This window comes from Gallinula chloropus, assembly GCF_964237585.1.
Source record: "Gallinula chloropus genome assembly, chromosome: 1".
In the NCBI taxonomy this organism is placed as follows: Eukaryota; Metazoa; Chordata; class Aves; order Gruiformes; family Rallidae; genus Gallinula; species Gallinula chloropus.
Genome location: NC_140085.1, coordinates 124,935,999 through 124,957,603, shown reverse-complemented (window position 1 = coordinate 124,957,603; position 21,605 = coordinate 124,935,999). Strand labels below are relative to the sequence as shown.

The 21,605-nt window shown below is 36.7% G+C and overlaps 1 protein-coding gene across 4 annotated transcripts in view; it reads right to left on the bottom strand.

The window, feature by feature from the left end:
* Positions 1-21,605, bottom strand: part of DMD (dystrophin) — a gene marked incomplete at its 5' end in the record, with an annotated part of 1,290,802 nt that overhangs the window by 425,913 nt on the left and 843,284 nt on the right. For all 4 annotated transcript variants that reach the window (XM_084279200.1, XM_084279202.1, XM_084279199.1 and 1 more), the window contains one exon: positions 7,871-8,046. In XM_084279200.1, coding sequence (XP_084135326.1) covers positions 7,871-8,046 — 176 coding nt within the window. The remainder of the gene's footprint in view (positions 1-7,870; positions 8,047-21,605) is intronic.

Genomic DNA, 21,605 nt, shown 5'->3' with positions numbered 1-21,605 from the left:
TACTTCTGAAAGCGAATGTATTAGTATTCAGTATTTAAAATTAAATAGTAAATGAAAATAATTTTTCTTCCTAACAACATTCTGTATATAAGGTATTTCAGAAGGACTGGTTTTCCTATTAGACTGAAAAAACAACAAATTCTTACAGTAGTCTACAAAATACCCTGGGTACATATTTTGCTATCATTACTCCTTAGTTATAACAGTTAACTGGCACATAAACGTTCATGGCCCATTTCATGTAAGCTTTTCTTTTTTTCATTTACAGTTACCACATGAAATGCATATTGCTGTTAGTGTGTTTTCTCCATAATCAACAATGTGGCACCAATACCATAGCAACCCGTAAATAGTTTTTGAAACACATTAGATGTTTACAGTTTGTACCTGCACACAAGTGATTCTGGCCTTATTTGGGAAGTGTCAGCTAGAGATAGAAAATATGCAATCACAGGAGTAGGACAGATCTGCACTTGTGACTCACATTCCCACTTGCATTTCCAATAATATATTGGTGCCTTTTTTTTTTTTTTAAACATTCAGCTGTTGATTTTATATTTATGGTATTTCTAAGATTAGGAATTAGAGCATTTAGTAGCTGTTATCAAGAATTTAAGAAGCCAGCAAAATAGTAACTTGGCAATTTAGATAAAATATTTACTAAGACAGAATGAACTTTCTTTCTTTCTTTCTCTAAAGAATGTGCAAACATGCTTCACTTGGGTAAGGAACTGTAAATAAAATAATAGAAAAAGTTCACAGAAACTTTAGAAAAAGTCAGATATAAATATTAAACAGCAAAAAGTTTAGCTATGCTATTTGTAAACACAATGCAAACATATACCAGAGTGATTCTTTTCTAGTAATTTACTGTAAGAAATTGGAACCGTCAAAAAAGAAAGTACAGAAAATTCAATATGTAACCAATTTTATGTTGGAAAGAAAAAATATATTTATTGACTTAACTGTCATGAAATCTCTTCATCCTAAGCCAGCTTTTAAATTGCAATGAGAAGCTAATAACAGCCTTCAATAAACTGAGCATTCAGGTGAAGGAAACCAATGACTGGTAGCTAGTGTGTTATGGTAAAAGAAAAATAACGAAAGTAAAGTATGAAAACTATTTTTTAAATATTTACTTCATAACAACTTTTTTATTTAGAACAAAAGCCTATGTTTTTATATGCAGAAAAGAATTTTAATACATTCTGATAAACAGCCTTTGGTCTGTCATTCTTTCCATAATTACTTCAAACTTGCTTGAGTAGAGATCTGAACAGACAGTCTGCAAGTTCAAACTCATTAAAAGTGCAAATCTATTTGCAGCTAAAATAATGAAAATTTCTCTTCCATTCAACAGAACTCAATTTTAAAAAATGTCAGATTGTGATGAATAAAAAAAAAAAAACCCACACTGATTACTTCTGAAACACTGAAGGAACCTAATTCCTGAGCAATCTGTTCTCAAAAATTCCACAAGAAATTTTTAACAGAGCTGGAAACTACGAATACCACAGCACCACTGCTACAAGTCTGTTGACAACCTCATTGATGAGTCTTCACCTTATCAAGCTCCTATGTGAGATGTTGCTTCTCCTCCTGACACATATACCCTTGACTGGCTCAGCCTGGCCCATGCGTTCCTGAGTGGGAGTGAGGGCACAGCACCAGATTGCCACCGCAGCCCTGGAACTTGCCACCACCATGAGTGCACAGAAGGGCCCTGATGGTGAGCCATTCCCTCTTTAAGTTTCCTTAAACTCGAGTGTCCCAGCATCATCGCTCCACACAGGCATGCAGACCCTGATATATCTCAGTGGACAAAAAGGCAGAATGGTGCACTTCAGATTTTTGTATTCAAATGAGTGTTTAAATATGAAGATGATGAAACAAGCAGGGTGTGTGTCGTCGTGGTCGTGTCCCGTCCTGTCCCCCGCCTTTTTTGTCTGTGGTTAGTAGCATTTATTCGAGGATGTTAAATTGCCCTAGCCCCCAAAGTCTCCCTTTTGTTGTAGCACTGTTCCAGAGTACAAAGTCAAATTTCTCCAAAACATGTCACTTGCAGCAAAATGCTAACAAAAACTCAATTAAAATCCCCATTTGCTAACTATCAGTGTATCAGACTTTCCATCAAGTTTCACTTTATTCAACCGCCTGGTCTATTCCAAAGTTTGGAGTAAGATAAAATGACTAGATGTGCTAAAATTACCTTCTTACCTAATTCTTCGTTGGATGGATTAAACTGCAAAATACAGAGACATTAAACACTGAATTCAAACTTCTACAGCTTTGAAACTCTCTGCTAAAAGCAAATGAATGATAACATCCTACACAAGCACAACTCAAGCATAACCTCTTGATCTTCAATACCAAAGGAATGAGATTCAAAGCCATTTTTAAGTCTCTGCTTTGACTGGGATCAGCATCTGACCTTTTAAAACTTAAACCCCAGCTTATTTTTACTGAAGAACAGTACAGGTTCCTCAAGTGGGTTAGAGATTTGGTTTGTTTTCCTCTCTGTTTCTAATAAAGTTGTCCTTTTATGGTCCAAGAGCATTATTACAACTAAGAACAATTTTAGTATCTATTGAACCTACAATCAATTCAAGTTATTTACACATTTTCATGGGTTTGATCTGTTTCAGAGTTCTTACTGCACAGTTTAATATTTATTCCTAATTGTTTATGAGAACCAAATTAACATGTTGAAACTCTCAGAATTATATATCAGCCTTCCCTTTTTAAATCAATCAACCATGTGGTTAAAGGAAATATTTTGAGTTTACAGTCGTCTTTATCAGCGCAGTGATCACATTACGTTATCATACAGAATAAATAGTAGACTGTTTAACACTGCAGCCTCAGGAACAATGACAAAGAAATACTGTATAGTGTCTACCCTCCCATCCCTCTCAATCTAACAGGTGCATCAGACTATGAAAAATGTTGTAGTGTACCAGAAAAGCCAGCCCCATAGATTGCCACCAACCTTGCTATCAGGCGATGGTAATTAAGGGGAACACAGAAGACTGGCCACTTTCCATGGTCTGTTCATCTCCATCTCCCAGAATCCACTATCATTAGATTAAGGATTTTATAGGGCTGAGTCCTACTGTTTGGGTTTTGTTCATCCATGACCTTCTGTGGTCAACAAACCTCAGATACTCAATAAAGTAGTTTTTAAATTAATTTTACAGTTTCAACAGATAACCTTTCTGATATTGAAGAATCAGGTGAATAACATGTCATTCCACATTCAGATTACCCACCACTTCGATTTTGTAAACTTCAGGTATATCCCTCCTGAGACTTCACTCTAGATTGAAAATACCCTGTCTTAAGTCTTTCCTCACAATGCAGCTGCCCCAAACCCTAGCTCATTTTAGGTGTCTTTCTCCATCTGTACTTTCCGTATATCCATCAACTTTTGACACACAGAGAGCAAATCAACATGCAGTGTTTAAGGTCAGGTTGGATGGAGCTTGGAAAATATGACCTGGGGAAGAGTGTTCCTGCCCCTGCCGGGGGGAGGGGGGGGAGGGGGGTGGGTTGTGGTCTTTTCCAACCCCAAACATTCCATGATTCTACACAACACAAGCATCCTCACAACGTCCAAGGGCAAGAAAACACTTTGGTGTTTTGTTCTCAATACTTTAACTAATGCTGCACAAATTTTTATGGCTTTTTTGACTGTTTCTACAACGGGCCTGAAAGCACTCTCAATGATAATGCCAGGATTCGTTTCTTGAGCTGTAACTGCCATTTGCAAACTCAGTATCACATGAGTGTAGTATAGACTCTTTCTCCAAAATATTGATTACTTCACATTTGTCTGTGGTGAAGATCATCTGCTACTTGTTGCACATCCACTCAGTTTTGGAGTTTTCCCACTGTCAACTCAGTATTTGACTACTCTGCTCTCATGAGACCCCCCCACCTGTAGTACTGCATCCAGCTCTGGGGTCCCCCAGTAGAGGAAAGACATGGAACTGTTGGAGTGAGTCCAGAGGATGGCCCCAAAGATGATCAGGGGGCTGAAGCACCTCTCCTATAAAGACAGGCTGAGATAGTTGGGCTTGTTCAACCTGGAGAAGAGAAAGCTCTGAGGAGACCTAATTATGCCCACCAGTACTTAAAGGGGTCCTACAGGAAAGCAAGATAGGAACCGTTCATCATAGTGATAGGACAGGGGGCAATGGCTCCAAGCTGAAAGAGCGTCGGTTTAGATTAGACTTTAGGAAGAAATTATTTACTATGAGGGTGGTGAAGCCCTGGCACAATGGCCCACAGAGGTTGTGGAAGCCCCAAGACTGGAAGTGATAGGCCAAGTTGGATGAGGCTTTGGGCAAGCTGATCTGCCCATGGCAGAGGGGTTGGAACTAGATAATCTTTGAGGTGCCTTTCAACCAAAACCATTCTATGATTCTATACTTGAGATATTTTAGTATCATGGAAATGTGACCATACACCTCTGTTTCCAACTAAATTTCCACATTCACTTGCCTTACAAAAACGTTTGTTTCTGTTACTTTTTTCCTCTCAACCCCCAATTGATGAGTATGTTTGAATTTGGCTTGAGAAATATGTCCAAAATGGCCTTTGCCATTTGTGCAGAATTATCAGAATCTTGGCAGCAATAGCAGAATAGATTTTACAGCATCTAAGTTTCTTTGCCATTCAAATAATGCTTAGCAACATGAAATCACTGTAAGATTCCATGTCTGGTATCCATTCAATTGCTAATTTTTTACCACTTCCTTTATCTTGAGATCTGCTGAGCCAGAAAAATTAATAGAAAACATGATTTAATTGATCACTACTCTGTTTGAGCTACTGAGAATCAGCTTTCAAAGCAGAGTACAACGTATTCATTACAAAGAATAAAACAAAAGCTATTTTAATAACTTTTAGAATCAGCTTTGTTTTCTGATTTGTAGAAGATTAGAAGTGTTAAATATCTATTTTATTTTTCTTTGAAGATACTACATGAAAATGTATTCTGTGGAGTCTGCTCGTCCTTCAACACAATTGGTTTTCCACTACGGTTTTAAAATGTGGTTCTGTTTTCTCATTCTCAAAACTGATTTAAACAAAAATCTTATAAAACCCCCTATAATCACAATTATTTTTTACCTGATAACATTTGAATATTTAGGAAAGATAGAGAAATATCAAAAGACTGTTTAACTTAGGTGATCCAAAATATAAGCATACTGTCACAGAAGTTTGTTTGGAAAATAATCTATTAAAACTAAAAGGGGTTATCAAAATATTTTAATAAACCTAGACCTATTATAATTTAAATTATATTCCATTATAGTGAATATTACATTGATATATTTAAACAAGTTGCCATTTTACAGTTTCCTAGTACAAAAGCACGTGATGGACAATGCCATGACTAAACTAGCCCTTTTGGACTGCTGGCAGTGATCTCTTGGCAGCAAAGGAAATGTTACAGAGTAGGTAGAGAACAGGAAGTTCAGAGACGAGGCAGGTGTTCAGCCAAAAAAAATACTGAAGTTAGTTTCCTGATACCTGGCACGACGCCTGTTAGAAGGCCATCCATAGCAACTCAGAACAAGTTATGGTACATACTTGTTGACATGACTAAGCTGAGCACCATTTTTACTGCCAATGCTAACGGTAGTCGAGCTCATTAAACTGTACCCATGCAATATTGGTCTCATGAGAGTGACTCCTGTACAAACATACATTGAGACGCACACATAGGTGAGAGGCTGAGTGAGCAAGAAGTGAGAGCCTACAAGAGAAGCTTTGTTTGCCCCATGCTTTACTCCTAATGAAATTCTATGGCACTTTGGGTGATGTGGGTATCAAGTCCTAAAAGCAGAGAGCTTGACTGGGTCACAAAGAAAATTTGGACAACTAATGAAGAACTGAATGATGCCAAAACGTAACAGAGATGAAAATTCCATGACACTGAGGCTACATGAAGACCTTAAAGCAGGTAAGTCTTTATAATTCCTAGAATCATCAATGATTGGAGACCTAGCTAGAACATACCACATAATCTTGTCACCTAGGTTTCTTTCCTTTAAAAATCCAGTCTGCAAGATTGAAAAGATGAGGGGAGGTAGAAGAAATGTCCTGGGAGGCTGCAGATAGACTGAGGGTAGGATCTGTTTTCACAGCCTCAGAGCAAAAAGCACTCCCTGGCTTTGTGGCAGCCAGGAAGGCCAAGTGACAAATTCAAGTGCAAACTCTTTCCTCTGTCCCGATGCGCACAGGTCTCACTACAGTACAAAAGCTTCTCTATCAGTTTAATGCAGCCCTGTCTGTATTCCTTCTACAGCAACACGTTTATTCATGTGCAGTTCACTAACCAAGGTCTCTGTGATTGCTATGCTCAAGCTTACACAAGCTGTCATTCCAGAAGAAAACAAACCAACAAGTCAACAAACCAAACGGAAGAATGCATGTGCAAATGTTTATTTAAAAGCCTTCATCTAGGGAACCTAACTGTATTACTCCCATTTAACAAATCCTAGGTTTCCTTCAAATATAAAATGTGCCAAGAAACTCAATATACTGCTAGCACTGCCTTGAGCCAAAACAGCATTCGGACACACATTCCTACAGATAAATGAAAGAAAGTACAATAATAATCTTCACCAGAACTGGAATGTATTTTGTATTCTCAGACAAAGCTCAACCACTAATCTCTGTCTTCTGTATTGCTGCAGCAGCTTACCAGTGTATTAAAATGATGTGTTATTGTTTTGTAAGTGCTAACACTTACATAACAAGTTAAGACTTGGAAACACAGATGGGTTTCCATTGTACAAAAGAACAGCTTTTAGCACGATAAATAAAGGCCAAGGACTCCCTCGTGTAACAAGTAGCATTACCGTGAACACCTGGAATTACAGCAGAAAGCAGCATTTAAAACACTTCTGACAGCTGTAGCTTACTTGCTGTACCTCCCTTTTGTGTGCTCGAAGTGAAACTTTAATCGTGATTATACTCAGTAATAACCTTTCAGGCCAGGCTCTAACCATGCCAGTGAACATTTTCACAGGTTTGTCCCTCACAGCTCTAAACGAAACTCCAAAAATCTAGGTATACCTGACACACTCCTAGTTGTACACTACCAGTTCTTCCAGTAAATCCCTAATGCTCATTAATGTACCTCTAAGAAACATTGTGTTTAAAAAAAAAAACTCATAAAGAAATATTTGCCAGTGACTGTATTTTGAAGCAGAATGTCATCAATTTAAGCCTAGCATCTAGGTTGAGAACAAAAATATTTGCTTTTTTTTTGAACTGGAAATTCCCTTTTTCAAAAAAAGTCAGACCATTTTTGTGTTATTTGTAATTCAATGCTCTAACATTATGACTGCATGAGATCAAAAAGTGATTATTAATAAGATTAACTTAACCAATACATCATTTTTATCCAGCCTAAGAAATGCAGATGTTAATGGCATTAATGCTGATAAGTGAATTAGATTAGGATTAACTGTAACAATTAGCTAAGGTTTTATTAGCTCCACAGACATATATTTTAATGACATACTATCAAACAGAAAAATGCTAAATTGACTGAAAATTCTGTAAACATAGCTCCAATCTGTTCTGCTTTTAATCAAGAAAAAATATATGGTTATTTTTTAACATGAGAAGTGGAATTATGAAAACATGGAGAACAGAAGCAAGTCATGGCCATTCACAGGAATAGGTAGAAAAAAAGAATTAAGAGACAGTTCATGTGAAATTTAATTATTGGTATTTTCTCATGGATACAAACACTCCTTGAAGTCAAGAGGTCCCTTAAATGTTTAAATCAAAAGCAAGTATAAAGTAACCACAAGTAATTTCTCAATATTTTCACTCTCCTTTAACCTACCTCTTTTTTTTCTCTACCAGCTGGCTGCAGATCTCCTGCCACCGGCTATTCAAACTTTCCAGTTGTTCCTTCAGCACCTTAGCATCTGCTGTTGATGACTGCTCAATAATCTCTTCACCAGTTACATTCAATGTTTTGACAACAGTTTGCTGTGTCCCAATGCCATCCTGAAGCTCCTGCAAAATACCCAATGAATACACATATTCACAAAAATGTCAAGCATGAAAAAAAATTCTTCATCACATACTGTCCAGATGGAAAGAGGTGAAATTCTTTGGCTCTACTCTGAATTCCAAATGAAAAAATCCAAAAGTAAGGAAACAGAAAGACATCTCGGGTTTTTTGTAGCAAGTACCTTTCAGGTCACTTTTCCCCCCTTTTCTGTATTCTTGACTGCTAAAGGTTGTTACAGTCATATTCTGCAGATCAATTAATAAGAAAAATTTGTGAAGAGATTTACTTCTACATCCCCAAAGGTATACATCATGTTTATTTTATAGTCTACAATGCATTGTAAAATTTAAAAAGCGTAGTGTTTGGAGTTCCTATTAGCTATCAACACAAATAAGTGCTGTTAAGAAATCAAAGAATGAAGTACTTCTGATATCATTAAAGAACACATTTGCCTTCAGTTGTGACATGCACAATAACCCATTCTCCCTTGCCTTTCCCACCCCCACCTCCTCCTTTTCTTTCTTCGTGGGAGAAAGAAGGTGGCACGGGAAGACATGGACATGAGAACATTTTTAAAGAATGGGCTGTTTCTACTTACACAACAAGATTAAAAATTACCAAAAGATAACCAAGAGGGACTGTTTTTTGAATTTAACTAAATGCATTTGGATACGTTTTCTGTACCTTTTAAGATTAAAAAAAACCCCTAGCATGCCTATAGTTACCTTACCTAACATTTGAAAACAACACATAGCTTAGATTTTAACATTGACTGCTTGTTTAAGGAAGTTCATGTTTATAAATAAGGAAATAAAATCTTTTCCTATTTTTACTCATCAGTAGAGCATGAGTATTTTTTTCCTTGAATTCTTCAAAACATACAAGCAGGGAAGCATAAAATTATTTTCAACAGTTTACTGCTAAAATAAGCAGAAACTGAAATAAATTGAACCATGTACACTGTGGGATTCAGATAGGTTACACAAATCTCAGGAAGTGTGTCTGAACCCTATCTACATACAAGAGCTTTCAAGTAAGATACTGTATCTACTTTTTCTGGAAGAAATCAAATATTTTAGCATATCATACTCTGGAACATTATATGCTTATTTTCTCTAAGCAGGTAATTAAATTACAGAGCAAGTTAGTAAATCTGCACATAAACATTAGATTTGTTCATGAACTGGTTAAAGTTTTTAGTATACAGATTTCAAGGAACGTAGTAAGTATTTTGTCCATAAAATGTTCAGGCATGGATGGGATTACAATCCTGAATTTCACAAACCAAGCCACACTTGAGGATGACTTGGGGTTTTTTTTGTTTTACCTTTGGGGTTTTTTTTGCTTTACGACACCTCAGTTGCCACACCTCAGTTGCATGCCCTATCCCAACATTCTGCACAAAATTTACACTGACAGCATGAACATCACTACCAGTACGTGCTGAGGAACAGAGCTCAATCTCAGCTAGCCACTGTGGCATTTACTCACAGTCCCAGGCAGGAATCCTAAGTGAGGCAGAGGTTTGCGCTATTGAGACTAAGCTCACTCTTAGAAAACAAACCAGGAAGTATAGCAACAGCCTCTTTTAGATTGTTATGAAGAGCCTACAAATCATTCCTATCTTTAGTAGATGTCAATAAAAAATGTTATTTTAGGGTTTTTTTCCAAATCAATGTTTATATCCCATGCTTCAGCACAAATGAGTAGTAGTGATGAGCATAATGTTGCAGTAATCTGTATTTTGTTATGTCTTGACAGGATGAGAAAACTTTTTCTACTAGATACTAGCAAACTACAAGAGTCCCATCATGTCACTTCAAGCATCCTGCTGGCCCAAAGTGTCCCATCACACTTTGCTATGCCTATTAAGTGTGCAAGATTTTTAGATGGTATTGTAGCAGAACGTCACAGTTTAAGCCCAGCCATCAGCTCAGCACCACACAGCTGCTCGGTCACTCCCCCCCTTTTGGCACAGGGGAGAGAATTGGAAGAGTGAACATCAGAAAAATCGTGGGTGAAGCAAAAACTGTGTCTTCAAGAAAGCAAACCAAAGAATTAATTCACTGCTTCCCAGGGGCAAGTAGGGGCTCAGTCACACACGGGAGAGTAGGGCTCCAACACACCTAAGGGTGATTTCAGAAGACAAACACCATCACCCTGAACATCGCTGCTCCCTGTCTGTCCTCTTTCTTAAGCCCCTTGAAATGACCACAGTGTTATATGGTATGGGACATCCCTTTGGTGAGTTGGGGTCTGCTGACCTAGCTGTGTCCCCTCCCAACTCCTTGTGCACACCCTGCCATCCTGTTAGTGGGGTGGTGTAAAAAGCAGCAAAGACCTTGGCTCTCTGTGAGCACAGCTCAGTGGTAATGAAAACTTTTCTATATAATAAAAATATCGCAATATTACCAATGTTGTTTCCAGCACAAATCCAGAACACAGCCCCATACCAGTTACTGTGAAGAAAATTAACTTGATCTCAGCTGAAACCAGGACACAGAAACTGCAAGATCTTCTAAAACCCAGAAAAGATCAATAAAAGTCACTTTGAGGTCCCAAATTTTCTTCTCAATGATATGCATTAATACAATAATACCTGGTCCAACCTTTGGCTGTTATTTTCAGGTACACAACTCATTACCAGGAATAAAGAGCAGGAATGGTCAGGTAGCAGGCTTAAATGCAAATATTCTTTCTGACTGTGAGGCTGAAAAGTCATTGGTATTTCCAGTAGGCACCCCAATTTTGGTAACACCCAGCTTCAAATGAATATCTAGCTTTCGTACGCATTCACTGTATTTCACATTGATTTTAGTGCTAAAGTCTTTGCATTATTCAGTGGGGAGTATTACATAGATATATCATTACAATAAAATGTATAGTCTGAGGAAAGATATATCACAATAAGTGGCTTATTTCCAGTGAGGCACCTGAAACAATTGGAGAAATTTTCCTTCCTGAACACCAAAGATTTTAGAATTTATAGAATTTAGAGTTTATCGTGCACCAGCTTTTCTGAATGACAGAAATAATCACCAGTCAACATACTATTATGAAGTCAAATGCTAATTGGAAGTCTTTTTAAATACTCTTACAGAGCCTTTTTCCTGCATTCCTAGTATCTTAACTTAGGTTCTTCGTCTCCCTGGCATAAAATTTTATATATATATTTTTTTATATAAATATGTATAAAATCTATTAAATGTCTTGCACACTTATTTCAACTGATAAAACATTAACCAGGGGAATTTTCTTATGTATCCTCTGGCATATTTTGCCTTCCATAAAAAAGTTTTTAAAAAAAAGGAATTAGCTAGCTCAGTGGTCAAGATGATCTTTGAACTCACAATCCCGAATGTTGAAATGGGAACCTAGCACAGGACATGTAGGAATGAAAAGCGTGCAACTTCCACCAAAACTGAGAGAAAGCTTCAGGCCACGTGGATTTCAGATCTCCATAAAGAACTCTATTTGAGAATACAGTTTTCCAAGTCCTATATGCATTTAATACTCTTCAAGCGATTAAACTGAAATACACATGCTGCTAGATGAAGTTTGCCTAAGAAAAAGCAAATTTTTCTTTATACTGGGTACTGCACAAAGCACAACCACCCATGAAGATGTTTAGCTTGTTTTTTTGTGAAGTATTCTTGTACATTAGACAACAGCGTTTTTAACTATCCTGCTGAAAGTCATGTTTTCACACACTCATCCCAGAGCCATGAACTACAAAGACGCTTTTCACAACGTACACTCAGTATTTAAAACTTCTCAACAGCTATAGCTCCCTACTGCCGCTCTATCCTTCCCACACACCTGCAGGAGGAGAAAGCGCCGAGGGCCTCCCATGGCCTTACAGTTTATGGTGCTGCAGAACGAATGCTGACATTGAATGTGATGCTTGTAGTTTCACTTGACATTTCACCCCTTCATACAGAAATGGCAAAGCAAAAGGGCATGTTGACCTTTGGATTCCCAGATTTCTCAGAAGGTCATTTCAGATGGTTATATGTGCAATTATACAGTTTCTAATCACTTTTTATGAACAAAGTGAGCAAACAAACTTAATTAAAAATGAGATGCTTATATAATGTAATATTAAAAATAAAAGAACTTGGAAAAGAAAAGACCTCTTCACATTCATACACACAGAGCTAATCACAAATCTGAGCAGACTGCAGATAGTTCCACATACTTCATGTTTTTAACATGTTACATCACTTCAATTTTTCTTTTTTTATGATTCCCAAGCAGGGCATGACATATCATTAAAGTAAGGTTTAAATATTCTCTCAAGCTAAAAGTGGCAAACCCAGCATATTAAAGCACTTCAGCTTCTCATACAGATGTTTTACACTTTGATAACAACCTCAACTAATTTAGAAAAATTAAAACTGCCAAGAAATTTTGACAATAGCAACATAAGATGTTAAAAAACACTGGTGTCTGCTTATCCCTTATAGAAACATTGCGGACAGAGATCCACAAGGTTGGTGTGAGAAACAGCAAGAGGAGGAGATGCTATGGAAGCAGGACAGCCCTCTTTTGGCTAGCAAATGTGGAATAAAGAGACGGTGTCTATACAGAATTTTGAAGGCCCAGAGTGAGACCTTTTGCTTCGTTAGTCTTTAAATGAATATTCAAGTGACATCCCTAAGTACGGTAATGAGCTAAAAGGAGTACATGATAAACAGGTGACTGTAGCACTCAACTCTCCACTCAAGCCATGTTAAATGTCGTCTCAAGGAAGGGAACAGCTAAGATCGGGGTATAAGAGGAAGTTGTCCATGGGGGACGAAACTGAAAATCATGAAGAGGCAGTAGGAAGAGCTGAGCTCCTCCTCCACCCAAGACAGGGATGCCTTCTTGGTAAGCAATTATGATTTCACCTTTTTGGTGAGAATACCCAGGTCAGTACTTTGCGAGCATTTCATCATTATCACAGTCATGTATTAGCACTATTGCAGTAAGCTCATTTATCAATGGCAATTCTGACCTCTTTGTATGTGTCACTTCAATAAACTTTCCGTTAGTTTCAACTTTGTAGAATTGTCTAAGTGAAAGTCCTTTGGGGGGTCTGACAGACAAAGGTTGACTCTGGTATGGTGTATCGTGTATAATCTTTTACACATAAACCGTTGTCCAAGTCTGGGACTAAGACTGGGCACCTAACAGCACCTAGGCCCCTCTTTGAGAAGGGGTTTAGAAAGCAAGGGGGTCCTTTCTGAACTTCGTGGCTTAACAGGAGGGCCTCTCTCAGCCACATGTCAGACTCACACACTTTATGTGACAGACATTAACAGGATGCTTCTTTCCTTCAATGTTTCTTTTTATTTTCCAAGAATTACCTAAAATGAGAAATTATGCTTGGTTTTTCAGAAAAATCCAAGTGAAACAAAAGGAGAAAATAAATACAGGGTAAATACAGAGGAAAATGCTCACCAGTCAATAGGACTGGTTCTGCAATAGCAGGGGACTCTGATCATAATCTGCTTGAAAACCCTAGCCTAGTTCACTATTTTTATTCTTATTTGTACTTTCTGATCCTAGAAGCAATTGCCTAATGACAACATGGGGTAGGGGGCGAAGAAGTGGCAGGCCGGGGGTGGAGAGAGGGAAAAGTAGTAAAAGAGGTTTCCCAAAGTAATTTCTTAACTTGACATTTTCAGTGTTACCTCTGAATTCCCCAAATATACATGCAACATTATTTCAGTTGTACCTCTAAACATTCAGCTGTCTTCGCATTAACGCTGGCAGTTCTGTGACTTGCAAAGCTGTTCTTGAGATAACTATGCACTACAGTGAAAATTAATAAACATATCACAACCGCTTGTGACAAAATGGACAAAGTTCTTAGTAACATCATTAATCTTTAGAAAGTGCTTTCCAATTATATCATATGTTGCTTTCAAAAAAAAATTGAAGTTCTAAATCTATAGGCATTCCCAGTATCATCTCGGCAATGGACCTCAGTTCATACCCTAAATATGAGTTGAGAATCCCCTAAAATGGAGGGAGAACAAAATCTAACACTAAAATACATTTCTTTCCTTTCCTCTTTTTTTAATTTCCTTCCCAATGGTGTTTTTCCTTTTATTATTTTTAACTTAATTATTCAGCTGTTTTACTATTTGTGATCATTTTACTTTTTGTTTTTCAATACCCTCTCCCAGTCAGTCCTGTGGCTTGCCTTCCCATAAGTACAGCCAAAGTTCAATAAAGAACTGCAGCACTGAAGATCTTCGAGCTCATCCTATCCGCAAGCTTGGTACGCAGCAGTACAGAGAGAAGCACTTTACGTTCTGGGTGTCACCAGCCTCATGCTTATGGACTTGCAGCCATTAAAGTTTGCTTTCACTGTTACACCACTCTTCCTTTTAAGGTTCATTTCCATAATACATCTAACTTAATGGAACAGCGTCATTATTCAATGAGCCAAAGGAACTTTCTCCTGAATATGGACGATCAGCGTATGCCTGGAAATCAGGTTGTTAACAGGTCACACAGTGATGTTCAGTTTACTGACATCTAAGATTTCCACTGCATGCATGGATTTTAGAGACACTTATGTAGCAAGGTACAGTAGATAACGATTTTGAATACCTAAAGAAACCCATATTTTGTACAAACAAGGCCAATTCTTTATGCATCACCCTGTAACACATTCGTTTGAAAAGCAATAATATATGAAAAGCTCCTTCAATCCCAGTATTTTACCTAACAAAATTAACATGAACAATATGCTCAATGAAATGGTTCTTCACTGACATTTTGTTCTCTTTTAAATTTCTCACTGTGCTGCCTTGTTCTTTTAGACACCTGCCAGTAATCTTATTTTGCCAAGAACAAATAAAATGGACAAAAAACTATTTAGTCAAATTCAATCCTTCACACAATCCAACAGTTCACACAATTTTGCCTACTGAATAAACAATATGCAATTGCAAAAGTTTATGGTATTTTAGTATAGATTTTTATTTGAAACATCAGTAGCTCTTTATGGCTTTAAAGGACACATGAATATTGAACTGTTAATGTAATGAATTACTACTACACATTTGTTTAATATATCATTACCAATATCACAAATTTAGTTATATTCTATATAATTTTTTCATGAGAAATATGATTAAATTTTTTGTAGATGAAGTGAAATAAATTGTTTAATAGATTATATGTTATCAGTCAATTTCAAATATTCTATATCATCACCAAGCTGTCACACTTTTTTCCTGATGTCTTTCACAATGCTCATGACAACTGACCAAGCAATATGACAAAAAAAAAAAAAAAAATGATTGGTCCAGACAGATTCCTGGCACTAATTAAAAAAATTGAAATATTTGAGTGGCTGATGATTTTAAGTAAACCAGCTTTATTGCTATACCTGTATTATATAACTTATGTTTTATTCAGAATCCTTACACACTTACCTAAACGGGTACCAGAAGAGCATAATTTCTTTGACTTCATTTGTTATTCCACAGTTAACTCATACATATATCATGCAACACCTTCCACAATCTCTTTTCCTCTTGTCATTGAATGAAATAACGTTTTACTCATACTTAATCAGAAAGTATTCCATGAGGAATATTAGTAGCACTTTCCTCTTTTCATTGTAATAGACAAAAGTGTTTAACAATTTCTTGTTACAGAAAAGCTCCATAGCTACATGAAGAAGTCCCACAAACCTCTGTTACAGACACAGGTTGGCACAAAATGTTTTAAGGAGAAAAATATTCTATTGACTTTCCTTAATTCAGGGTAAGCAACGGTTATCCTAAACCCATGTAAAGGTACTATACACCACTTTTGAATTCAAGATCAGAGATTTCTGATATTAATGTCCTATTCTTCAGTCATTTACATAAATTTCTGTTTTACCTTACTTCGTATAAAAGCACAAGTTCGACATGAGTGTCTACCCAGATGCAGCAATATAAATTGGAGAACTGTGAAAACATTTGCTGGAAAAGTATCCCCAAAACAATTTGCTAGCATTTGGTTACCAGAATGAATTTATCCATTAAAAGTATGTACCTCTGCTCCAGCTTCTATTAGAAACAGGGAAGAAATTAATTTTCCAGACAGTTAAATCACATCAATTTAATCTAGAGACACATCACAGAATCACAGAACGTTAGGAGCTAGAAGGGACCTCGAAAGACCATCTAGTTCAAGCCCCCTCCCTGCCAGATCAAGATCACCTATACTAAATGACTACCGCTTTGTACAGATTAGAACAGTAGGTGTTGTTTCCTAGATGGTTTGTTATAAGCAGCTATGTAATCTTCGTTGCTGTGCATGCATTCTTTGTTACTGTGTTGTTGTCACAAATTATGGGATCTCAGGGCATCTGATGAGATTGGAAAAGGGGAAGAAACAGCAAAAAACAGAAGTCAACGTTTGCTAAGGAGTTGACAATTTAAACCAAAGCATTTTCTTAGCATAAATTATAGGAATTATGGTTTGAATTTTACTACCAGTTCTGTGAGGATAGCATAATTTGAAACAGTTAACAGTAGACAATGGGCAGGTTCCACCTATAAAGCAGACCTGGGTACATTTTGTTGCTTACACTGGGTTTGTACATCCACCGTACATAAGAAACCACAGGAAATGAAAATTGCTGCAGACCTGTTTTCTGAGAAAACCAATACTGTAAAAATAACAAAGATATTTCAGTATCACTTTGACTAGAAGTATTTGTGGTGTAATCAGCAGTTTGCATAAGTAATTTAGAAAAAACATAAAACGTTTTGCTTGTTTCAATATGCAAACTGCTTGGTTGGGGAGCCTCAGGAATCTACTATTTCATCCTGCTTTGTGTATATATATATTTTTTCTATATTTTAATGCTGTGTAATTAGAAAACACACATGGTTCGGTGTTGCCCTGGATGCATTGCTGACTGCCTGTGACGACTACTGTATTCAAGGGAAGATGGGCACAATACAGTACCACAACTGTATATTTTAATAAATTAACTGGATATATACAGCTCCTCAAATTCTGCAAAAAACCTTCTGACCAGAAGTTTTGATATATTCCAGAATCTCTCTCTTGACTGCACCTCTTCCTTGTAGAAAAAAATTGTTCTTTACAAAACAAGGCATTAAGGCTGAAATTCCTGTATTTTACCTAAACAAATTCTTCAGTCTAGCCTGCTGTTCTTCAGAAAGCAGCTGTCTACTGAACTTCAGTAGCCCAGTAACTTCACATTTCAGCTTGCTACAGCAATTCCAGGTTGTTGTCACTGCTGCCTGTGCTGCTATCAATTCAAAATGGACCTCCAGTTCTTACTAATACTTAATGAATTTTCCTTCCTAATGAACTCTTGAGGGACAGATATCACCTGGTAGGACTTGTTACTATGAATTTCACAGAGGTTACAATTGACAACCACTTCCTATAATTGAAGCTTCTCATATATTTACTACAGGGGTGAGAAAAGAAAGAGGAAATCAAGGCTTGCACGCTGAAATTTTCCCTCACATCTTCAAAAGAGGCTAATTGTGGTAGGCTTACAGTAACTTTGTCTCAATTTCCTTACTCTTCAGAACAATCCAACTTGGGGCTTAGAAAAACTTGATAACAGCTCTTAAAGACTTTCTTAATGCAATCACTGGGTAACTTGTTCTAAAAGCTGCTTCCTACCCCTGATCGAAATCATTCTGAAAATCTGTGCATGTGTCTTTGCTTTCCTTGATCTTTGCCTGGACAAAATGTTACAATCACTTTCCAGGCCTTAAAAACTTTGGGGAAAATACATATATATATGTATTTTTCTGGCTCAGATGAGAGCTGACATTGGAAATGTAGTCATCTTATTAAAAATTACTTAGATAAACAGTATTGTCTTCAAATGCTGACACTTTGTAAAATCAGACTAACTCCTTGTGATTTTGTAAAGATATTCACCAGGGACTAATAAAAAAGTGAATCTCTTTCCTATTATTTCCATTGTTAAAATGGGTCATATTGCTTTAAATTTACATTTCATATCCCTTTCTAATGTGACATGAAATTGTGATGAAAGTCATTTCAGTACTAAACTGTAAAGTGCATGACCAGAGGTCTATTTTGTGTTTCTAACCCAAATTACACAGTTGCTTCTTATTGGTATATTAATTCAATTTAATTTTAGAACTGATTTAGAAATACTGCAGGGAGAAAGCAAAGACTTTATTTATTCCCCTGCAAAAATTTCACTGCTACTGCATATTAACTATTATGCTTCAGGTTAAATACATAAAATTGAAGTATAAGTTCAAAAACCTACTTACTGATTTTGTAGCACATGTGTATGCCACTGAAATACATTAATTTCCACATTGATGTAGCATCAAAATGTACAGACAAGCCTCTGTCAAACAACTTTTCTATTTACCTCAACACTTAATAGTACTAAGATGGGACTATTCCCCGATTTGATACCATGTCTAATTTGAAATTTCTGATATTTACAACATTTTGATATTTTACCTGCTCCACAAAGCTATAACTGAACAAACAATGTCAATGAAAAGAGAAATTGCATCCTCCATCTTCAATCTCTTTCCAGCTATCACAAATCAAACTACTCATGTAATAGGTCACAACAACATGCCCTAGTTTCTTCAAACATAAACTATCCTTAAGTTTTCAAGGACATCAGTAATACTGCTGCAATTACCTTAATATCAGGACAACTTTTTTAGGGAAATACATTATTTTATTCCAATTCAACATGTACACACAACCTCATTTTTCTGCCATGTTTAAAAATGATTTTTCTTAAATTAAAAACTTTGTGATTTCACAGCTTTGCCTGATTCTTACAGAAACATCCACCCCTGCATAAGCCAAGTTCTTTTCCATACACCTCCATCCTTCAAAAACTTGAAAACCTCAATTTGCTTACCTATGGAATCCATATACCTTGAAAGTACCACCCCTCATCTTTAGAAGCACTGGTATAAAACACGTGTGCCTCAGCATCCTCTTTCCCTTTCAGTCATGATATTTAAGCTGTATGTATTACCTCTGTCTTCTGAAATTACTAGACTGTAATTTGTCAGTGCCTCTGGCTATGAAAAAACCTAGCCCACTACATAAAAGTCACAGACTGGAAATATTGAACAAGCTGTATTTATTGACTCTCTAGTCTTGGTCATTTACAGCCTCCTTTTAAGACAAACTATTACAGATAACACTCTCTTCAAGAGTTTGGGAGACTGTTTATATAAACCTCACTTTGCATATTCTTTCATATCTTTTACATGTCATTTTAAGCTGAATTAAAATACTATATAAACTTTTTCAATCAAAACATCCATGCATGTTCGGTCTACGTTATTAATTTTTTTTTTTTTTATTGACAGGCATGAGAAATGTTTCTGGATTATTTTTTTTTTTAATTATTATTCCGTGCAAAATCAGGTAAGACAGAAAAACCCACCACTAATGCTGTGCTTGCTTTTAAGAAAAAATAATGGCAAAAGATTTGGATTAGTGGTCAGCATTTGGTGACTCGACTGAAACTGTAGCAAGTCAGAAGGAAATAAATCTATCCTGGGCAATATCCAGCTTGCAAAAGTGGCTTCCTGGATGGGGAGAATTACTGTGACAGACAAGAGGATGAGTGGGTTTAGGACTGCAACTGTTCACATGCAGACAAATTCCAGTGCAAAACCAGTAAAACTGTATTAGGTACCATGTACAGCCTCCCTTAATAATGTACTTGTCATGCATCACTGCATTATGGCCTTGTGCTACAGCAATATCTGAACAAACACAGGTACTGTTTCAATGAGATAACATAGGGAAAACACAAACATTGCCTGAAATTTCAGCTCGGCTAGAAGTGGAAAAATAAGCCAAGCCAGTGGAAATACTAATTTTTCAAAAAGAAAGGGAAAAAGTGTATATTATAGCAACAAAGTTATTTTCCTGCTTACATTAGAAGTACAATATAACATAAGGTCAACTTCTTTCACTAAGACAGACCTAAAAATGCCCACCAAATCATTTATTGAAGGATTTTGGCAGCCAGAATTAATTGTCCACCTCCTTCTTCTCCTCCTGTTGCCATTAAAGCAATGTTTGCCCCATGCCTTGGAGCAATACTAACTCATGGGAGAATGTTAGTGGCAAGGGACAGATGACAAACCAAACTGGTTTGAGAAGAGCTACCATGTAATCTTCAATGTTTTGATTTTGCTGGTCCTGCCTTCACCTTTCATATCCTACCACCTCTGGATTCCTCACAGCTGTTACTTTAGCTCTTTTAGTGCTGTTGGAGGAGAGGCTTTCTGTCCCAGATGAGACAGATTAATTTAAGGAGACCATCTTTACTCCCTGTAACAACCACTGGGGCGATTGTCTACCCCTACACTTGTTTTCTTCAGTCTCTAATAGACTTAGCCTGCTCATCCGTCTTGCTACTTCTTCAAAGCATAATTATAGCATTTGGGGTCTGATCTTTTATTAATTCAAATGCTTTCCTAAGCATGCCAGTGTTGCTACTCAAGGGATATCTGATTTACATATTCCCATAATTTCATTTCTGATTGCTAAATTCATCAGCTTGCTTCAAAGCAGTTGATATTATAAACATAATAAGACTTTCAGGAACTGATGTTCATTGCATATTTAATGTTAATATTTTTCTCAGTACAGAACCCCATTTTCAAAATGCATATCAATATGTTTAGTATAAAATTTACTTTTAGCAGAAAACACGCATTTTGGCATCCTGATCTTTGAGGTGAAGAGAAGCAGACTGAGTTTTAAACATCAAAGTTTAGAAATTTTTTTTCTTTAACAAAGCAACACATTGAGCACTATCAACGAGTCCACTATAATCAAATCAGCTGTGATAACCCTTATAGGCATTCCAACTTCTGTGCTAGGCAATTAACTTTAGTTTGACTCGTCTCACATGTTCAAACGGAGGTGGTATCAAAATGAATGTATCAAATCCAAGAGAAATGTGTGTTGAGAACAGAGGAATGTCAGACTAACGAAGGGGATACAGGAAGCAACAAACTTGTCCTGAATTCAGAAAACATTCCATCTCTTTCTCAAGACATGTCACTATTTCATATAGTCTTATAAACACAACCAAGAAAAAGTTCATTTACATGGTTTATCTACTAAGATACTTCAGAAGGTTATGGCGGTTTGCTGGAGAACTGACCCATACAAATATATGAATCAAAAGCGTGAAATTCTAGGATGTTAATAATTTCAGCTTCCCTGGCTCATGATGCTGAGGGCTACTCTCAACAAGGTCCCAACAAAGTGGCTTTGGGGGGGGAAAAAAAAAAAAAAAAACCACCCAAAAAACCTACCTGTACTTCTACCAAGTAACATTGGATGGGAAGACACCTAACAAATTAAGAAAAATCAGACTCCCTTTCACTTTCTAAGGATAATGTATAATGTCTGCCAACTTCTAAATTTCTAAAACTTATAGTCATGAGTACAGTTTTCCATGTTTAGTAAAGATGAGTCAAAACTACACCAGTACCATTTACAGCTCATTTTCATGACATCAAATCATTATTCCTGG